Raw genomic sequence first — 19,690 nt, forward strand, 5'->3', positions numbered from 1 at the left:
CGGTTTTCTAAGTGCATGGCCTAGCGTTATTTTTATAGCTAGAGATTGGACCCTGGGAAAGCTATATGCCATTACATAATATATGTGGTTAATCCGGTTAGGTGTTCTTTAGAGTGATACCCTGTGACGCAACCAACAGCCCTGTTTCTTACAGACAGGATATTTTGTCCGTCGCAAGTAGGGAAGGAACCGGGTCTTATGGAATAACCCATTATCATTATAATCTTTTTTTCCCTAATTTTATTCTCCTGCTTCCATTGGACCTAGAATATAGAGGGGTGGCTCAAAACAGCAGAACTTGCTCTAATTATCCCCTAGTTTAGGCTACATGTATTGTACTAACAGGATCTTAATAGCCCCGAAACTCATGATACCTAGATTCTTTCTTCTGCTTTACTTTAACAGATGCACACATGAAGCTCTTTAACAGTAAATACAAGAAGTACCTGACAGTGATTTGGTCGGTCTCTCGGGCTAATCATTTCTCTTTTGTGAAACTACTTTCTACCATTTATTTTTGTACTTTAATAATAAATACAACACCGACCGCATAATCCGGTCAAATTCATCATTGTGCTAGCAACCAAACACTCACGAATTCTGGATCTTTTGCGGAGGGTTAGGGTTTTTCCCGCTGCCGGTTCGGTGGTATTCACTCAGGCCCTTGTAAATATAGACACGTAGAGAAAAGCTGATTGGGCCTAGATCACGAGTACTATCACAGACTATGTAGCCACTGACTATCGTCTAGGGTAGTTTTATTTCCAAGTGAAATGAGGCCTAGATACTCTAGTACAGCGGTGGGTAATAAGTGATCAGACAGAACGCCACCAAAATACGCGTTTGCAGGCAAAATTGTGGCTAGGCCGTCCGATGACTTAATACCCACCGCTGTACAATATCAAAAACAAGCATTTCAAACTTTTATACAGGCGAATAATTGGTTTGATTTTCAGGACGTTATGTAGGGACCCCCTTTCCTTACCATAGGCGAAGAATAAGATAGGAAAGGAAAAAAAGAGTTGAATGGGAACAAAAAATAAAGCAAAGAAAGCAAGAAAAGGAAAGAAAGACCCGCATAATTTAACAGAATGATACCCCCCTTTTTTTGCCCTAACGCCTACACAGAAACTACCTCTCCGCCACCCCAGAATATTCATGCCTCGTATAATATATATACTTTGCTACAATCATAAAGAGGAGTAATGAAGTGCCCACACTCATGATGGAAATTTTTACATTTATGCAGGTAGGTCTAGAAGTGGTATTGTTAGATCTTGAGGGCCTTAAAACAATAGGTTCTGGAACAGCCTCACCATCCAAGAAGAAGTAATTTCCACTGAGTTTCTGGATCTGATCTTGCTGGGAATCAAGTTTGTTGATTCTAGGTCTGAAGTTCTCCTTGTCACGTCTGAAGGTAACATTCAGGGACTTAAGGAACTGGTTGCATCCAGTCAACAGACTTTGGGGTTTGGTGGCAACCGCCTTAACGGATGGAGTACCCTCAAACACAATAACACGATCTGCAAGATAAGTAGCCATGATGAAATCGTGCTCGACGACAAATGCGGTCTTCTTTGAGTGCATGATGAAACGCTTGATGACACGGGCGGCAATAATACGTTGCTCGGAGTCAAGGTATGCAGAAGGCTCATCAATAAGGTAGATATCCGCTGGGAGACCAAGTGCAAGAACAATGGCCACACGTTGCAATTCTCCTCCAGAAAGATGCTTCACTTCTTGGTCGATGAAATCGTCGATGCGGAGGGGCTTGAATACATCTGTCTGGAACTGTTGGTTAAGGTAAGATGCACGGATACGCTTAAAGATGAGTTCTCGGACGGTTCCAGGGAACTTGGGATTGATCTTTTGAGGTTTCATAGAAATTGACATTTTTGGGATCTTTTTGCTATCATCTGGAGGTTCGACACCGGCGAGCATACGACAGAAGGTGGTCTTTCCGGTCCCGTTCTCGCCCATCATGACTATAATTTCTGAGTCGGTGAACTCCCCCTTATCAATCTGCAGCTTGAAGTCTCCGAATGTTTTGTTCATAGCTGGATAATGGAAGGCGTGTGATTTGTCGATCAGGAATTCATCACCGGCTTCAGCGATACGGAACTGAAGCGATTCCTCGCGGAAACGCAAGTTTTCGGTGGGGATGTGACCATCGAGGAATATATTGATGCCTTCGCGGACTGACGCGGGGAGGGTAACAACACCATAGGCGGCAGGTTTACCGTAAAGGACACAAATAAAGTCAGAAAGGTAATCAAGAACAGATAAATCGTGCTCGACCACGATAACATAATCATCCGGCCTCAAGAGACCACGAATGGTTCCAGCAGCCTTCAAACGTTGCTTAACATCCAAGTAGGAGGATGGCTCGTCGAACATGTAGCTAGAATACCGTTAAAAAGAAGATAAATAGTGTGTGTGGGGGGGGGGGGGGGGAGGCTTACACATCTGCCATCTGAACACATGCCACAGCGATAGCAAAACGTTGAAGCTCTCCACCAGACAAATTCTCGACATCACGGTCCAAAACCGGGCGAAGGTCTATAAAGTTACTAACTTTACGATCCACGGGAGGAAAATAAAACCCCTACCAAGAATATCAACCATTTCATCGAAGTTATCCCTTTGGCACTGTCCCTCCAAAAGTGCTTTGACAGATCTCACTTTCCCACGAATAGCCTGTGGCAACTTATCGACATATTGCGGTTTTACAACAGCCTTAATGTTATCTTCAACGACCTTGGTAAGATAGTTTTGAAGCTCTGATCCACGGAAATATGCCAAAGTCTCGTTCCAGTCCGGTGGGTTGTCGTATCTTCCCAAGTTTGGCTTTTGTTTACCCGAGAGAATCTTCAACGCCGTCGACTTACCAATACCGTTGGTTCCCACAAGACCTAAAACTTGACCAGGGCGTGGAGTAGGAAGTCTGTGTAGCTTAAACGAGTTCGCGGAGTAACGATGCGTCACCTGAGTTTCGAGATTTGTCGGCAAGTTGATGATGTGAATCGCTATCGAGTGAGAAGATCAGACTCTTGTGTCGGCCATCAATCTTGGAATGTGGGATCCATACCGCCAAAAGGACATTTCTTTGGACAAATACCACATCCAATACATAATCTTTCTGAGATAAAAGCAATCTTGGACTCCGGAGTCACTTCAATACAGAGCTTTCCTGTTCTTACAACAGGACACGATTTTTTGCATTCTTGTCGACATTTCTATAATATGCAGGAATTTTACTTTAGAATTTGCGCACAACCGGAGTTCGCCGCTAGAATATTCATACCTTCGGTTTGCACTGTAGTCGGGTAGCTGCCAGTTAGCAAAAAGACGACTCAACACTATAAGAGAAAAAGCAAAAGAAGGGGACGAGGAGGTTTTCTTACCTTATCCGTGCTCACGATGGCGATACTTTTTCACCAAAGTTCTAACGTTAGCTACGTTGCCTTCTAGTAACCCCAAAAAACGAATTGGAAGGCCATACCGAGTGAGTTTATCAGACATTATGCTACCTGACCTAGCGATGAATCAAGAGGTGGAGGTTTATAGGTACTGCGCTGAAATCGCGAAACAAAATGAGGGGTTACCGTCTAACAGAAAGGTCTTGTTAGGTGGGGTTCAAAAGTTAGATGAAGTCTTGGTATGCGACTAGCGGTTGAATCCTGTGGCGGGTGCTGATTCAGCTCCTCTTAAACCACAACGATTGGCGGGTAACTAAAGGCTTCAGGGCTCAGGGCTTTTGCTGTGGTAATTACATGTAGGTACAGCCATGTCTATATACATGTAAGTGATTGCCGGAGCCTCCCATGGCAACGACATTAAATGAGCATGTAAGCTCGTGGGTTTCTGCGATAATGTTTACATGGTCATTTTCTCCGTTTCCTTCCTGTTCTATATTGGTATCTCAGCTAGTGCCAAAGTCACGCGCATTTTGGTTGTTGAGCCTGTACAGGTACGTAGCCAACGCTCAAATGAAGTGTTCCTGGACAATAACTATCTTCCTTGAGTGGGAAGAGACATAGAATACCGAGTTGCATGAAATTCCAGGTCAAACCCCGTTTGGTTTATTTCACCCAAGGGGAAACATTGAACGAGTGATACCATGTGATTGAGTTTTGTTTTTCTGTGTGTTCCCCTCCTAGATTCATGCGCCTATGTGAGGTTAGCAATTCATGTGTCATTGCGGTGTTAATCGATGGTAGTAATAATGATGGGGGCTGATGTACCTGCTGATTACGAAGATAATGGATGTATGTACATATTGATTCTCCCACCGGTAACACGTCTAGGGACATCTTTATAGTGATTGAAATTAAAGGGATCTCAACTACAGAGATTTGCTAAAGAAAAAAATCCCGGCGATGCTCAACTCTTGGGAGTCTACACACACAACCACACCACGCGAAAAAACGAGTTTAAACAAGCTTAAGTACAGTACTCAATCTACTATCAGGTATATACTTTGAAAGATTACCAATTAAACACATACAACTTCCTTGTGAGAGTACTTTGGGGTATTTCAAGACCTATCGGGGATGGCCGTGGCCTCTGGGTTGTAAAACCCAGCCGTGGCCCATATCGGTTTCTATGATATATATCTGCCGCAGGCGATGTTACGTATACGAAGAAGATGCTCTAGTTTATACCTTGGTATATGTTGTGAACTACATGTACTCTAATATAATATCTTTCCAGAATACCCTGTTAACCTCGTATATATAATGTAATCTAGAGAGGTTATACTACATGTAGAGTTGATACTAGTAGGCCGGCCGGACTACAGGAATTTAATATTCAGATAATTAATTTAGTACGTAAGTACACTGATGTAGTAGTAGCTTACTATATTATGGTATAGATATATGACAGGTTTATGTTATGAAGTGTTCAGATGTGCAGGGAAGCTCACATACCATATACATGTAGCTGGTGAATCCTGTTGTATGTGGCGCAGCCCCGTGGCCAGAGCAGTAAATGTATCAGACGAGGCTAAATATTGTTCACAGCATGATCATAATGAGGGATGTACAAACCCAACCTCTCAATTACATGTCTTGGAGATTGTTCTCTCGTCTCATAAATAAGCTTTGGCAACGATTAACAGGGGTGTCCGCGCATGTACGACCAGAAAGTACCAATGGATACATGTACCAAAAGAAAATACAATGGATCATATTATATCACTCGACAAAATTTGAATACGTGCAAGTACTATGTATTAAAGAAATTGTGTTCCTTTGAGTTTCCTAGAACAGAACTGGAAAAATATATGGAGCCAAGAAATAGTTAGCCTAGATCCTGTACTAACTTGACCAAAATTAAACTTAGCCACTTCACTCCTTTTGCTAATCCCTTAAGCCGTTAGACCGGATCCAAATCGTATTACCCAAACCCAATACGAAAGTCGTCATATAAAAAAAACTGTAACTCCTCACGATTTTACATTATTGACTAGCTCTTATCGTCAAAACCTTGATAGGTCACCTCATGATGGGCACTCCTCTGCGATGTTTATATCAAGACTTCCGTATTAGGCTTGAGTAACACGATTGGATCCAACCTAACGCCTTAAGAAATAAAAAAATATGCAAGATACCTCTGCAACTCTGGGGAGAGCGCTGAGATAATTGTAACTGGGGTTGATATGCATTAGAACGACATCGGCAGGATTTGAACCTACGCTCGCGAACGAAACAGATTTCTAATCTGTCGCCTTAACCACTCGGCCACGATGTCTTCTCTATGTTCTATTAGCATAATTCTTAAGGGTGAATTTCAATGAGAACATGTCATTTAAATCGAAACTCGAATGTCCTCACGGCCCCGGTGCTGAGGGTCAACAGGGACGGCAGCAGTTCAGGAATAGTACATACTACATATCAGGTGTTATGTTATTGTGTCTCACATCAGAAGCTGACAGGACGCAATTAAAACCACGAGCATGTATGTATTTGGCCTTTAGAGGGACACCGACTTACATATAATGTAGTCCAAGTACCCACGCAAACTTTAGCTGTCCCCTCCAAAATAGATGTTTTAGCAGCGAAATCAAGTGTTTACTAGAATTATGTAGTTAGTACCCTAAACGAAGTTGAAGGGTATAGGGGGTAAGAGCTTATATCGCTCTCTAACTAGCTACTACATAACAACATATCAATATTTCATTAAAAAATTACAATCAGATCAGTCATATGAGGCTGCGTAGCTGCGAGGAGGCACTTCCTAACCAATTCAGGTTCTTCGTTCAGGGCATACGACTACCCGAGTATATAGCGATATTACTGAGTATGCAATGTGTATTTTAAAGGTTTTGATTGGCTGTGATATAGTAACGCGCGGTATAGGTACACATCTCTTTAGCAGGGCAGCGGAGCGACATGGCAGTACACATTGATATATCTCTGGTGACACTCTTCATTATTTTTTTATTTCGTTATCCCCACCGGCCAAAGGCCGGAACCAGCTTGTATCATTTAGTAAGGGTCACTTGGAAGACCTACGTGAGCGCAACCCCCAACCAGGCCCTTTACTGGGTAAATTTAATACATGTATTTACTTCAATAGGTCTAAGGAGTGGTTGTTACTCAACGTGCTGAAGTACTAGGTAAGTACTTATTCAGGTGAATAAATTGAAGCTCATTAATTTGTAGTTAACCGTTACTACAAGCATATTTCAAAGCTACTAAACATCGAAGAGTAATAAAATCTGCACAAAAAGCAAAATCATGCCATAGTAATTCATACGAAAAAAAAGAAGAAAAAAAGAGAGAAAGCACTAATAAAGAAAAGGAAAACCCTAGTAGCCCAAGCTCCATAATACAAGCCCTTGTGAAACGCATGGTATCAATGATAATAATAACAATAGAAATGTTAACTGCAGCCTCTACAACCATAGATAAGGAAAGGAGAGAAAAGTAGAAAGCAAATGAAAAATACCCTTAACTAAGGCCCTGTACTATCACCACTAGGCGTCCTATGCCTGTTGAGATCTCTCCTATCAATCCCTTCACCCGAGAAATCGAGACCCAGAGCCGGATAGTTCTTCTTTCGCTTAGAGCTCTCGTTACCCTTATTATCCTCTTCATCTGCAAACCTCCTAACACTCCCGCTACTGCTCCTTCTTCCTTCATCGAATCCATTTTCTGCCTCCTCTTCCTCCTCCTCCTCTTCCATCAATCCATCCCTCAGAATATCCACATGATCGCCTTCGTCCCCATTGATATCATCAATCTCCTCCTCTTCCACCGGCGACTCCCTTTCATTTTCTTTTTCATTCCCAGAGGTCGTTCTACCGTTCTTCAGGTTCCAACTGCTCTTGCGGGTACCACGAACACTCCTGGTAGATTGACTCCTTGATAGCAGTCCAAGACTGGCAGAATACTCATGCTGCCCCAAGCCTAAAATGGTACCGCTGATGCCTCTAGTAGGTTTTGTGGGGTTTGTGGTGCTTGGGATATCGCCGGGAATTTCATTCAAAGAAAGATGACGTCTTCCAGGCGCAGCGGAAGCTCGAGGAATAGGGCTATGCTGGGCCTTCATCCTAATAGCCTCAACACCGGCTTTTGATAGGCGAGAGCTATTCGAACGTGGTTTGGAGAGGAGTGCTCGGGATTGTTCGATGACGCCCTCAATAACTCGTCGCTCTAGACCTTCGGCTCTGGCTTCAAGCAACAACAACTCATCCCTCCTCAAATCAAGCGCGGTCTCGAGACCAGCAACCTCCGCAGTAAGTTTAAGCCTCCGAGAGTTAAGTAGCTCTGTTTCATCCTTCAAAACCTCAATGGAATCCTGAAGATTTGCATGTTCATCTCGAAGTGTGGCTGTCGCTGCCTCGACAATTTTTTTTTCTGTGTTGGCTTTCTCCAAGTCGTTTTCGGCCTGCCGGGCGGCGTCAATTTTAGAAGTCGCATCCTCGAGGAGAACTTCCTTTTGCATATTTAAAAACTCCGCGATATCTGCTGAAGTAGTAGAGACTTGCCGCTGAATGGAGGTCAGAAGATCTAGCTGCGGCAGGTGTTTTGCAGTCCTGGTCTCGGCCGCTAACAATATATTTAGCTTCTCTTGTGTTTGGGAGTCGTCGTAGGCAGGTGGTGGAGGTATTGAGTCTGGTTTTTTAGCGATCGAGTCTTGCGCGTCCCGAAGAAGATGCTTCAACTCCAAGAGCGCACTGAACAAGTTTGGCTGTGACCCTTTCCATTCTGTTTGCAATACATCCACGAGACCCATGACTTCCTGGACTTGCTTCTGAGTCTTGTGATGTTCCTGAACGGTGGTTGTATGAGATTCTTCAACAGCGTTCTTCACAGCGAACACATCCTCCTTGACTTCTATGCTGTATCCTTCAACTGCAGCATTCACACTGTCGATGTTCTCTTGAACCATGCTTCTAGATTCTTCAATAGCGGCCTTGAGTCCAGCTTCCGATGCTCCGATCTTCGCTTCAATACCGACTGCTGCCTCCTTGGTCTCTACCTTCGAACCTTCAACCGCCTTCTTAACCGCTTCAATCTCTTCCTCGACCACCGCCTTCATGTCCTCAACAACACCCTTTACGTCACTGATTCCTTCTTTAGTCTCAGTCTGAATCCCAGAAATCGCTTTGTTGATATCGTTAATGCTTCCAGTCGTTCCCAGCTGAATTTCGGACGCAATGTGCTTAACACCGGCAATATCTTCCTTCACCTCGAATTTGAGATCCGTGATAGAAGTGTTGATATTAACAATGCTTTCTTTGGTCTCTGTTTGGAACCCAGAAATACTGTCGCTAATTCCAGAAAGTCCTTCCTTTGTCTCAGATTGGAATTCGGAGACCACACTGGAAACGCCAAGAATGCCTTCAGTGGTGACTGTTTGAAGTATTTCGACACCATCCTTGACTTCGGCCACCAATTCCTTCATCTCAACATTGGATTCACTGACAGCTTTTGCGACAACTGAAACACCCTCTTTGACTTCGGTGTTCTTTTCCTCGACTAAAGTTCTCACCACAGCTACCTCGACCCGACATTCACCAACGGCAGAGCTGATATCAGAAATTGCCTCATTCTCTTCTGCCTGTCCTTTTGATATCAAACCCAGAGACTTCTTTACTTCGAAGGTCGCCTGTTTAACCTCGAATGCTGCATTCCTCATGTCCTCAAACGCCTGTTCAGATTCAGGAGCCGATACTGATGTGCTAACAATTCCAGAAAACTTTTCCATCATCTCCAAGAACTCTCTCCTAAGGACATCAACTGCAACCTTAAGCTTGTCCGCCTTGTCACCAGGTTTATCGGTAACTCTGTATTCCACTTTATCAAACACAGGAGGTTGGTCGCTGCCGGCGTCACTGCCAAACTTGATCGGTCTTTCCATAAGTTCCCGGACAGCTTTTGTCAATTCCCGAACAGCTTCGAAGTCTTTGGAGGCCCCGAACCCTTTTTCGACGGATTGTAATAATTCTTTTCGGAGGGTATCGATCATTTCTTTCATTACCGGGACATTCTCCGATTTGGGGGTGACGAGAGCAGATATAGATCTGTCCAATGATTGTTCAATATCTTGCTTCAGCGAGTCGATAGCTTCTTTAATCTCTTCGTCCTTTGACTTCTCAGACAGCTCCTGGATTTGGGCCTTGAGAGTATCCACGGTGTCTTTTATCCCCAGCCCTTTGACCTCACTCGCCAGAGTTTCGATAGCCGCTTTTACTTCGACATCATTGGAACTTTGAAGCACTTGAAGCTGCTTTGATTCCTTCGCCTTCAACTCCTCTACCGCATCTTTCATCTCTTTTGCTGTCGAACCAAATTTTTCTGCCAGCCTCTCAACCTCTTTCCTCAACGCATTGACTCCCTCATTTGCCGCCCCGCCAGCAATACTCCCAGAAAACCTTTCAACCTGAATCTTCAATGCCTCCAAAACACCTCTTATTTCATCATCTTTAGACCTCTCCATCATCCCAGTCACATGAGTCCTCAGCTCTATAATTGCTTCCATCAATCCGTTAGAATCCTTTGTTGTAGAACTAGCTCCGAGCTCATCTTTGAAACTTTCCAAAGCCATTTTGACTAGGCCGACGGTGTCTTCTTTTGCTGGGCCGATTGGTACGATGGACATTTGAAGGATATCACGTACATCCTTCTTTAGCTCCTCGATTACCTCCTTCACGCTCTCTTCCGAGTCAAAGGTAGAGTTTGCAATAGCAGCGGCCAGACTTCGTTCTACCATTTCGCTGATGTCTGTCTTGAGCTCAGAGATAGTGCTCTCAATTCTTTCGACGGCACTCGGGTCGACGGTAGCTTCGGCATCGGGACCACTAGCCGGAGCAGGGGCCGTTGAAATGGACTTTTCAAGAATGTCTAAAACGTCTCTGCGGAGCTCGTCCACGGCTTTCTTTACAGCATCGATACTAGACTTGGGCGATGGTGTCTCCTTGAGCATGTCGACTATATCTTTCCTGATATCCGCAAGTAGTTTCTTGGTCCTCTTCTCCGATACTGATGGGGCGAGCATAGATGTCGTTTTCTCCGTTATCTCAACAACTTCTTTTTGTAGACCTTCGACAATGTTCCTAATAGTTGCGGGCCCGGATCCTACTGTAGCTAATGACTTGTCCATGATGTTTGAAATTTGCTCCTTGAGGCGTTCGAGGGCTTCATGTGCCTTGTTGATGAGATCAGCCTCAGGAACAGCAGCGACAGCTAAGGAGATGCTGTTTTTTACTGCCTCATTGACTTCCTTCTTGAGTTCTTCGATAGCTGCGGCCATCTTGTCATTCATCCCAAAAGAAGCGGTCGATTTTTCAATTTTCTCAAGAACTTCATCTCTCATCAGTTCGAATGCGTTCTTAATTGATTCCTCAACGCTGGAAGCAGAACTGATAGTCACGGCTGCTGCCATTGACTTACCCAACTCGCCAATATCACTTCGGAGTTCTTCGATTGTTGTCTTGATTGTGAGGTTAGATTCAGCCGAAGATTCATTGGCGAGTGCCACCGTTCGCTCCACGGCATCGCATAGATCTTTGCTCAGTGAAATAATGCAAGCTTTGATCTCCTCTGCTTCGGGATGGATCGTTGAAGGAGCAAGGGCGGTTGTGTACTTATCCACAAGATCGGTGATCTCCGACTTGAGAATTTCAATCGACTCTTGAATTTTCTCCGAACTGTCTGGTTTATCCGCAATAGTAACTACTTTAAACATGATGTCATTGATCTCAGTCTTCAACCCCGAGATCGCAGCGCTGGTTTTTTTATCAGCATGAGAGGAAGTGAGTGACATTGCTGAACTAAGTGACTTCTCAAGCAGTGCCTCCATCTCTGCGTTGACTGTCTGGATGGCAAGCTTCACTTCCACAGACTCACTCAAGTTCGATGCAGTCGATTTGGCAAGAAGCTCCCTTAGCTCTCGCTTCATACTAATGAGAAGTTCTGTTACCCCTTCTGTATCGGCCTTTGAATCAATAGATGTTAAAGACTTCTCTAATAGATCCTTAACCTCGGCTCTAAAGTATTCAGTGGGCTCAGAGCTGCCATGTTTGATAGCTTCTACAGTCTTTTGAGCCGATTCGGCAATTTCAATCCTAAGCTTTTTGAGGGATTCGTTTGGATCAGCATCCCTTAAAGCTTGAAGACTTCTCTCGGTCATAGCGGCAAGTGCTGTTTTCAACTCTTCAATGAGGGGGGTTGGGTTCGAGTTCTTGATGGCCTCGATGGTCTTCTCGGTGGATTCGTTGAGCGACTCTGTATTCCGGTCCATCATATCCTCGACTTCACCTCGAAGCTCCTCGACAGACGCTTTGACTCCTACATCCTGTTTCCAGATATATTCGTCCTCGTTGCCGAGAAGTATTCGTTGCATGTGCTTCTGTATGTCAAGAAGCTCTTCGACCTTTTGCGAGAATGAACCGTCAAATTTGGCGATTTGATCGTTGGTGTTGCCTACCCCTGTCCGAATAACCTCAATAATTTTACGCATCTCCCCAGCTTGGGAGTTCGTACCAGCCATTGACACTTGCAGGTCGTCCAAAAACCTGGAGACGGACAAAAGACTCTCAGCACTATGCGTATTCGCATGATTGACGTCTTTCTGAAATACTTTGATGAGAGCATTGATGGAAGAGAGGGTGATATCTGTGCGTGTGGTTGTAGATGCAATATTTGCAAGGGCAGTGATAGCGGCTTCATTATCGAGATCTGGCGGGAGTGGGGGATTGAAAGTGAGAGCAGTTGATGGGAGGCCCGAAGAATTATTCAACCTAGCAATAGCGTGACGTTGCTCGGTTACCAAAACCTCAATTTCCTTCATCAAATCTTTTAGGATCTGCTGGGCTTCCCTTTGATCTTGTCCACCCTTCCTTTCCACAAAATCCTCTAATAAACTCTTGACCTCTTCCATTATATCCCCTCCATTAACAACACCTTCCTTCACGCTATTCAAAACCTCAAGAACATGATCGCTGCTAGCAATCGAATCGGTCGACCTGGACTCAGACTCGGGAGAGGATTCCGACTTTGGTTTGTTTTGTATCGCACTAACGCACTTTTCTAGGTCCGTGGTCATGCTGTCGATTCTGACCTTTATTTCCTCTAAGAAAGAGAGAACTTTGGCATCATCCCCTTGCTCTTTAAGCTCTTGAAGTAAGGAGAGAACTGTCTCGATTCGCTCGTCCCCTTCTCTTTCTTTCAAGTCTTCCAGAACAGAAAATATCCGCTCTTCATCCTCTACGTCCTTTTGCTTAATCTCCTCGAGCATGAACAAAACTCGTCTATCGACTTCCTTTGGTTCCCGCTGGTGGAGATCATCCCGGAGATCGTGTAGCATAGCCATAATCTTCTCCTCTGCTTGTTCAGGTAGTTTCCCAGGGATAGCTAGCTCCTTGCCCCTGGCATACTCCCGGTCCTTGAACTCCTCCAGTAACGATAAAACCTTTTTCTCGCTTTCAACTTTGTTGGCCTGAGACTTCAAGGTCTCTTGAACATCGTGTAAAAGGACTCTCAATCTCTCCTGTTCTTCTTTTGTGGGCATATCTTTCAAGATCTTGTCAAGTGCTTGCATCTCGATATTCGGCTTGTCGATACTAGAAGCTTTAGAGCTTGCTGTTGAAATTTTCGAAGAAGCAAGGTCACTGGCAAAGCTTGAGGCGCGACTACTGCTCGATCCAGCGGTAATCATAGGAACAGATGAATTGTGACTTTCGTTTAACCTGTCGTTCTCCATGTTCCGGAGGCTATGAACAAGATCACGAAGACTAGTCCGAATATCCTCGTCTCTACTTCTGGTAGCTTCTTTCAGAGATATAAGATCGGTAGCGTTATCCTTTGAACGGCGAGATAGATTTGCCATTTCTCGTTGCAAGCTATTAGCGATTGATGTGAGTCCAGAAAGCTGAGATGTGAGAGTCTCGAGGTCATGAACTGTAAACTTAGGAACTTCATCTCGCTCCCAATCCCTGCGTCGGTCCTCCATTTCTTTTTCCTGCGAATCCTTACTCCAATCCCGTTCCCTTGATTCTTTTGGGGAGGTTGAGAAAGTTGATGCCGCAAGAGCATTACTAGGACCCGGGGGTGAGCTTTCCTGGGATTTGAATCCACGCATTGGGGGAAGTAATGATGGAACTTTATCAAGGTCCAATGAGCTTCGGTAACCAGGTATTTGCATTGAGTCCTTCATTGCAGGGAAACTACCAGATTCTCTTAGCGCAGGGAAACTCGGTGGATGATTGGCGGGGAGATTAGGCTGGCTCCCAGACTCTCTCAAGGTTGGAAAACTGTTCTGAGTCCCAAACAATTCTTTCGGGGTGGGGGTACTATTCCTATTGCTTGCGTGTCCAGGCACTGGGGGAGGAGCACCACCATTCGCATGTATGCCTCCAAGTTCACGAATATTAGATGTAGCTTGGGCGGAATTCAGTCGCCTGTGCGAAGAGATGACACCCCCGCCATTTGGTGGCGAGCTCTCCCGAGGACGTCGTATGGGGGATATCTCCCGCGATTGAGCTTGACTTGAGGACGCCAGAAACGGGCTCTCAATCCGTCCGACCGTACGAGGACTACCAGGAACAAACGGGTTAGGATTCAATGGCAAAGGAGGGGGGTGGCGAGTAGGATCCGCTGAGTCCCACCTATCACGGCTTGCCGTTAGATTGCTAGTGTTGCGAACGGCATTGTTTTGAAAGCTATGGTCATGAGAAACTGAAAACAGTGCGCAAAAGGCAAGAACACAAACATTGGTGGGATATGTACGATATCCCGTGAAGCCTTCGGAGTAGTGGAAGGATTGCCTGGTGTAGGCGGCATTCTCGATCGATTATGTTCACTAATGTCAACGAGCGAGTGAGATTCTGATGATTGAGAGAAAGGAACGAAGTAAGGGATAGGTTATAATTGATGAGAATGAGATGTATGAAGAGGGGACACTCACGATATTCTAATTCTCTCTCTGTGGATTTCGTGGGCCACGGTGATGAGTAAAAAACAAAAAAAGCAGTGCGATGTGTTTATCAGAAACAAATATTGAAGCAAGCAACAAGGCGATGAGGGAAAGTAGTCCGTGTGTATGTGCTTCTTGTATGCGATGCGAGTGATGTGCGCCTTCCTATGCTCAGCTGGCCTGTCCACTCCTGCAGGTCTGGTATGTAAACATCAACACCCGCCAGCTTGATTGAGTGGCTGCATAGCAAAAACATGGTAAACGAGGGCCCGTTGCTGCAGCAACTGTTAGGTCTTGGCAGATGATGTGGCACCTACTTAGAGCATTTATTTCTTATCCGGTTAGATAACCGTCCACCTGAAATGAAAGAAGCTCATCGGTTGGTGCCGAGCTTCATAACCGAGACAACAACGTTGATCTCCACAAACGAGCTCATCTTAAAAGTCTTTCTACATGATACGCCGTCAACACCATACCCTAAGGGGTCACTTTCAAGGCGTTATTACACGCATCATGCGTAAGGAGAAACAACAATAAAGAAGAGTATGTAGACCTAAAGTAAAGTACATAGGCTGAATCTAAGCCTTCCACTTCAACTGCCCCCCAGACGCTGGGAATTGCCATCAAAACTACCAGCCTCGCGTGGCCAGCAATAGTACCTACATGAACCTATGTAGTTACAAAGATTTCATAACCACTACATGACTTGGATACACGCTCTGGCTCAAATGATATATGCAGAGAACTCGTAGGGTTTGCTATACTAAACGCCGATTTCTCCGTTCTCAAATTTAATATTGTATCTACACTGCTGTATCGCCAGATCAGCGTGTGTTAAGTCCCGGCTAGACCCATGGGAAACACTTGAAGTAGTAGGGAGTACATATCTTCATCTGAGTACATGTAGATCCAAGAGAAATAAATTCATGGTAGCGGGCCTTCACCACATGTATTGAACTTGAATTGCTTGTCATTTCTATTTGAAATTTATCCGCAAATTGAACTAGAGCCTGCAGAACGAGAAAAGTACCTATATGCATGCATGTAGTAATAATTGGTTGCTACAAGCATCAGGGCAAAACCCCAATCTAATCCGATTTATGCCAAGCCATTTATCCCACCGTGACTGCCTGCCCACACATTTCGTGCAGTGGATTCCTGGCTGTTTGAATTTCCTCTACACGGCCAAATTCCACCAAATTACGACGACACCCAACGACAATCCAACAATCCACCCAACGACAACCCCTCCAGCAGAAAGATGAAGTGTACGTGTTGCAATTTTCTCCTCCTTTTGTTTGCCGGAAAATCCAGGGATTTGGGCTGTGGCAGGATGGGAACGGTTCGGTGGGGGAATGTGTCTGGATGGGTTTAGGAGGCCTCGGCGGGAAAGAGAGGGAGGCTCTGGTGGAATCGGACTGGGGGAAAGAGGTGGACGGATACTATGAGAGTGGGACGGAATAGTTCTGGAAGAACGAGAACTAACGTTTTTGTCGGTGTAGTCCTCAAGACTGGTAGAGTCGCGATTATCACCCGGGGCCGCTTCGCCGGAAAGAAGGTGAGCTTATAATCCTGTAATAACTATTGAATTCAATTGCTGATAAAGTTCCCCAGGTCGTCATCGTCAAGGGTTAGTCCGAACCGCTTCCTCCGCCCCTCCCCCAAGATCGAACCAGCACATCAGCTCCCCCCACTTCCGAATCGCGCAATCTCAAAGTCTAACAAATCTGCAATTTTAACTAGTGATGGACGACGGTTCTAAGTCCCACCCCTTCGGTCACGCTTTGGTTGCCGGTATCGAACGCTACCCCTCTAGAGTCACCCGCTCCATGTCGAAAAAGAAGGCTGCTGGTCGCTCTAAGGTCAAGCCGTTCGTTAAGGTCATCAACTACAACCACTTAATGCCCACCCGTTACACTCTCGAGCTCGAGACTCTGAAGGGAGTCATTTCTCAGGATACCTTCAAGGAGCCTTCACAGAGGGAGGATGCCAAGAAGACCATCAAGAAGGCCTTCGAGGAGAGGTATCTGACCGGAAAGAACAAGTGGTTCTTCACTCGTAAGTGTCACTTTTGGAGAATTTGGTAGTCAAGGTTTTGCTAATGAATTTTCTGTTACAGCTCTGCGGTTCTAGATGCACTTCTCTTTGTATTTCTCTTCGTGGCGGGGGGGTTCTTGTGGGTAAACAAATAAAATACAAGCAACTAGGTGAACAAAAGTTGGGCTTTTTTGTGCGTGGGGAAACGAAGCAAGCTCTCATGATACATAAACAAAAGCATTCCAGGAGGATGGGTTTCACATAAGGCGCATTTACTTTGTATACCACGAAGAACATTTCTCTATAGTATTATATTCTTTTCTTGTGAATTGCTCTTCTGTCTTTATACGACAAGAACACGGTTTACGACGAGTAAAGAAACAGTTGGTGTGGTTGGTATGGCACATATCTGTTACAGATTAATCCTCAATTCGAGCCGAGCGCTTTTACATGGTCATAGCAAAATATCTATTTGGATTTTCTTGTTCCTGGTGTGGTGCAAATCTCGATCTCTACCCAGGCATCTAATTTGAATTTCTTAAATTTTTACTTATTAGGGGGAATCGAAATCATTACATGTATTTATGTAGTATAAAACTCTCTATATATGTGCCGACATGTATAAAAAGTGGGATTCGGATGGACACTTACTCACACAGCCATAAATTCATACTACAACCGCTGATATTTATTGGTTTACAATGATCAGAAGGCTTACGCAGTAATCAAAGGAATCATGCAAGCACATAACTCATCCCGCGACGAGAACACCAACAGATCGCAGACCAAGTGATGTCCTGTGATCCAAAGTATAACTGTCTCTTAGGGCTTCTTGGACCTTGGTACTCACGATTAACTTCCTTCGTATCAAGCTGATGAGCCCGTAGTGTTTTTTTTCTCCCTTCTTTCTTCGATAATCCGGCCCTTAAATTGATCTCAAAATTAAAGTCTAATGCTTAAACATTTTATGGTACATGTAGCTCCGCTAATTCAGGTTTATTTCATGGCTTTTCTAGCTAGCTTCGCTTTAATTCAACATTCCACGCATCAGATAACTTAGGAATCGCACGTACATACATGTACTTACATGTATGTACTACTAAGGAGAATTTATAATGTACTTACATCTGGGTTAGGCTTATCCAGTTGCTACATACATGTAGTTAAGTACTCGGAACGTTTGTGGTTTCTTAAGCGCCGGAGGCTTTCCTTTGTGCAGGGAGTCAGGGACACCCCACAGCGCTAAATATTTAACTCATACTCGCCAAGTAGTGATTTTGTACGCCAATATCTTTTTAAGCCAAAATATACTTATTTAGGTAGTATTGCTGTTCTGGTGTGATGTTCGCTCGCGATCGACACTACTACAACAGATTTCAAAATTAAACAGAATATCGAGATATCAATTCAAGGGGTTTTTGCTGGTTGTAGGGGGGGGGGGGGACGGGGGGACGTGGGGTGTGGTGGTTGAAATATTAGCGGTTGGAGACCAGATCCACCTCCGTGTCAAGTTGTCCCAACCATAGCCAACCCCCATCACACCACACCATATCACATCTCGACGTCCCAATCATTGATCCCACTGTCGAATGCCTCCTTTCCCGCTCCCCTCATTCCTTTCCACTCCCTCTGCCTTGTTCTCTCCTTACTTCACGTTCTACTATCCATCGGTTGACCCGGCTTCAATCTCATATCCTCAACTCATTAATCGTCACCTTGATCTTTCGTTCTTGTACTCGAAACGCATCACAGCTGTGATACTAGTTCACACCTGGAAAATATCACGAATCCACAGTTAATAATAGCTCTCATAACTTAAACCAGTGCAAGCGTAATGTCTGGACCACCATCTATAAGCTCTTTCCAGAGCGATAAACCTCTATTAGAGCACCTCACTAGTATTTCGACCTCTTCCTGACATGAACTAGATGCCAGTTTACTAATTTAGTTATAGTCGATCTTCTCATTACGATATTCAGCCATACCTTCATGAACCCTGGCTTTGCAATCCTTCTACCACTCGCCTACCGTGCTCAGACATACCACTATAACTCGCCCCCCTTCATCTATTCAAGCATATACGCCGGTATAGTCATCGTTCTTTTCGTATGGAAGTTCATCAATAAACGACTTGCATTTGGCAAGAAGCGCGAATTTGATTGGACCGAGGAAGTCGTTGTGATTACTGGCGGTAGTAGTGGCCTTGGTCTTCTCATTGCTGAAACCTACGGCATGCGCGGGGTCTCAGTTGCTGTACTGGATGTCCGTGAACCTGAAGGTGGTGAGGCTAGGAACGTCGCGTACTATAAATGCGACGTTGGGGACCGAAAGCAGGTAGAGGCTGCAGCAAAGGAGATTGAGAGAGACCTAGGGACACCTACCGTACTGATCAACAACGCTTCCATTGTACATGGAAAGAGCGTTTTGGACCTGACTTATGATGAAATCGAGAAGTAGGTTTCCACTATTACTATAACTTGATACCTTACTAACAGCGGCTCATAGAACCTTCCAATCCAACACCCTCTCCGCATTCTACACAACCAAACAGTTCCTCCCTGGCATGAAACGCCTGAACAAAGGCTCACTTATCACCATTTCCTCTGTTCTTTCTTCTGTAGCGCCTGCGAACACATCTGCCTATTCAGCTTCCAAAGCCGCCCTCAAGGCGTTTCATTCTTCTGTGACCGCAGAGCTTGCAGGAACCCATCCAGGAATTAAAACCCTCCTTGTTTGCCCTGGTCAACTGCAAACTCCAATGTTCGAAGGAGTTGATACACCTAGTAACTTCTTTGCACCTGTGTTGGAGCCCGTGGAGGTTGCGAAAGAAATCATTGCCGCCATAGATGAGGGCGCTGGTGGTATCATTGCAATGCCAGTGTATGCGAGATGGATTGGGATTATGGATATTCTCCCAGTTAGTTTCCAGCGTGGGCTAAGGTGGTTGAGTGGGTGTGACACAGCCATGACCGGATTTAAAGGAAGAGGAGAGATCAAAGAGAAAGAAGGGGATGATGAGTAGGTGACACTAGGTTGTATTGGATTCATAGCTTGGGTTATACGTGTTGCAGGATCGGCACGATATTGTGAGATTAAGAATTTGTAGTCTTTATCTGTATGGCTCGATGGCGCATTTATTTGGTTTCAACAACTATTGGGGAAGTAATTCAGATTATTATTTATCAGATTTTGAAGATGGTGGACGGCGAGATTGATAGGTGAAAAA

General features: G+C 44.8%; 4 protein-coding genes across 4 annotated transcripts; 2 read left to right on the top strand and 2 right to left on the bottom strand.

Annotated features, from left to right (window-relative positions):
• Positions 1 to 1,241: 1,241 nt before the first annotated feature.
• Positions 1,242 to 3,522, bottom strand: LAJ45_07116 (uncharacterized protein; the record flags this gene model as incomplete). Its single annotated transcript, XM_046116675.1, has 8 exons — positions 1,242 to 1,255; positions 1,317 to 2,401; positions 2,463 to 2,559; positions 2,610 to 3,026; positions 3,089 to 3,236; positions 3,305 to 3,316; positions 3,405 to 3,429; positions 3,503 to 3,522. 8 exons carry the CDS (start codon positions 3,520 to 3,522, stop codon positions 1,242 to 1,244), a joined length of 1,818 nt encoding a protein of 605 aa, XP_045970077.1.
• Positions 3,523 to 6,960: 3,438 nt separating this feature from the next.
• On the bottom strand, positions 6,961 to 14,294 carry LAJ45_07117 (uncharacterized protein; the record flags this gene model as incomplete). The annotated part of the gene is made up of 4 exons (XM_046116676.1): positions 6,961 to 11,942; positions 11,997 to 14,047; positions 14,120 to 14,173; positions 14,224 to 14,294. 4 exons carry the CDS (start codon positions 14,292 to 14,294, stop codon positions 6,961 to 6,963), a joined length of 7,158 nt encoding a protein of 2,385 aa, XP_045970078.1.
• A 1,394-nt stretch (positions 14,295 to 15,688) lies between these two features.
• Positions 15,689 to 16,560, top strand: LAJ45_07118 (uncharacterized protein; the record flags this gene model as incomplete). Its single annotated transcript, XM_046116677.1, has 5 exons — positions 15,689 to 15,695; positions 15,930 to 15,985; positions 16,042 to 16,057; positions 16,171 to 16,485; positions 16,547 to 16,560. The coding sequence occupies 5 exons, from the start codon at positions 15,689 to 15,691 to the stop codon at positions 16,558 to 16,560; spliced, it is 408 nt and encodes a 135-aa protein (XP_045970079.1).
• Positions 16,561 to 18,298: 1,738 nt separating this feature from the next.
• On the top strand, positions 18,299 to 19,486 carry LAJ45_07119 (uncharacterized protein; the record flags this gene model as incomplete). Its single annotated transcript, XM_046116678.1, has 3 exons — positions 18,299 to 18,362; positions 18,419 to 18,917; positions 18,970 to 19,486. 3 exons carry the CDS (start codon positions 18,299 to 18,301, stop codon positions 19,484 to 19,486), a joined length of 1,080 nt encoding a protein of 359 aa, XP_045970080.1.
• Positions 19,487 to 19,690: the final 204 nt, after the last annotated feature.

Source organism: Morchella importuna (assembly GCF_003444635.1).
Source record: "Morchella importuna strain M04M26 chromosome Unknown Morimp01GS022, whole genome shotgun sequence".
Classification (NCBI taxonomy): domain Eukaryota; kingdom Fungi; phylum Ascomycota; class Pezizomycetes; order Pezizales; family Morchellaceae; genus Morchella; species Morchella importuna.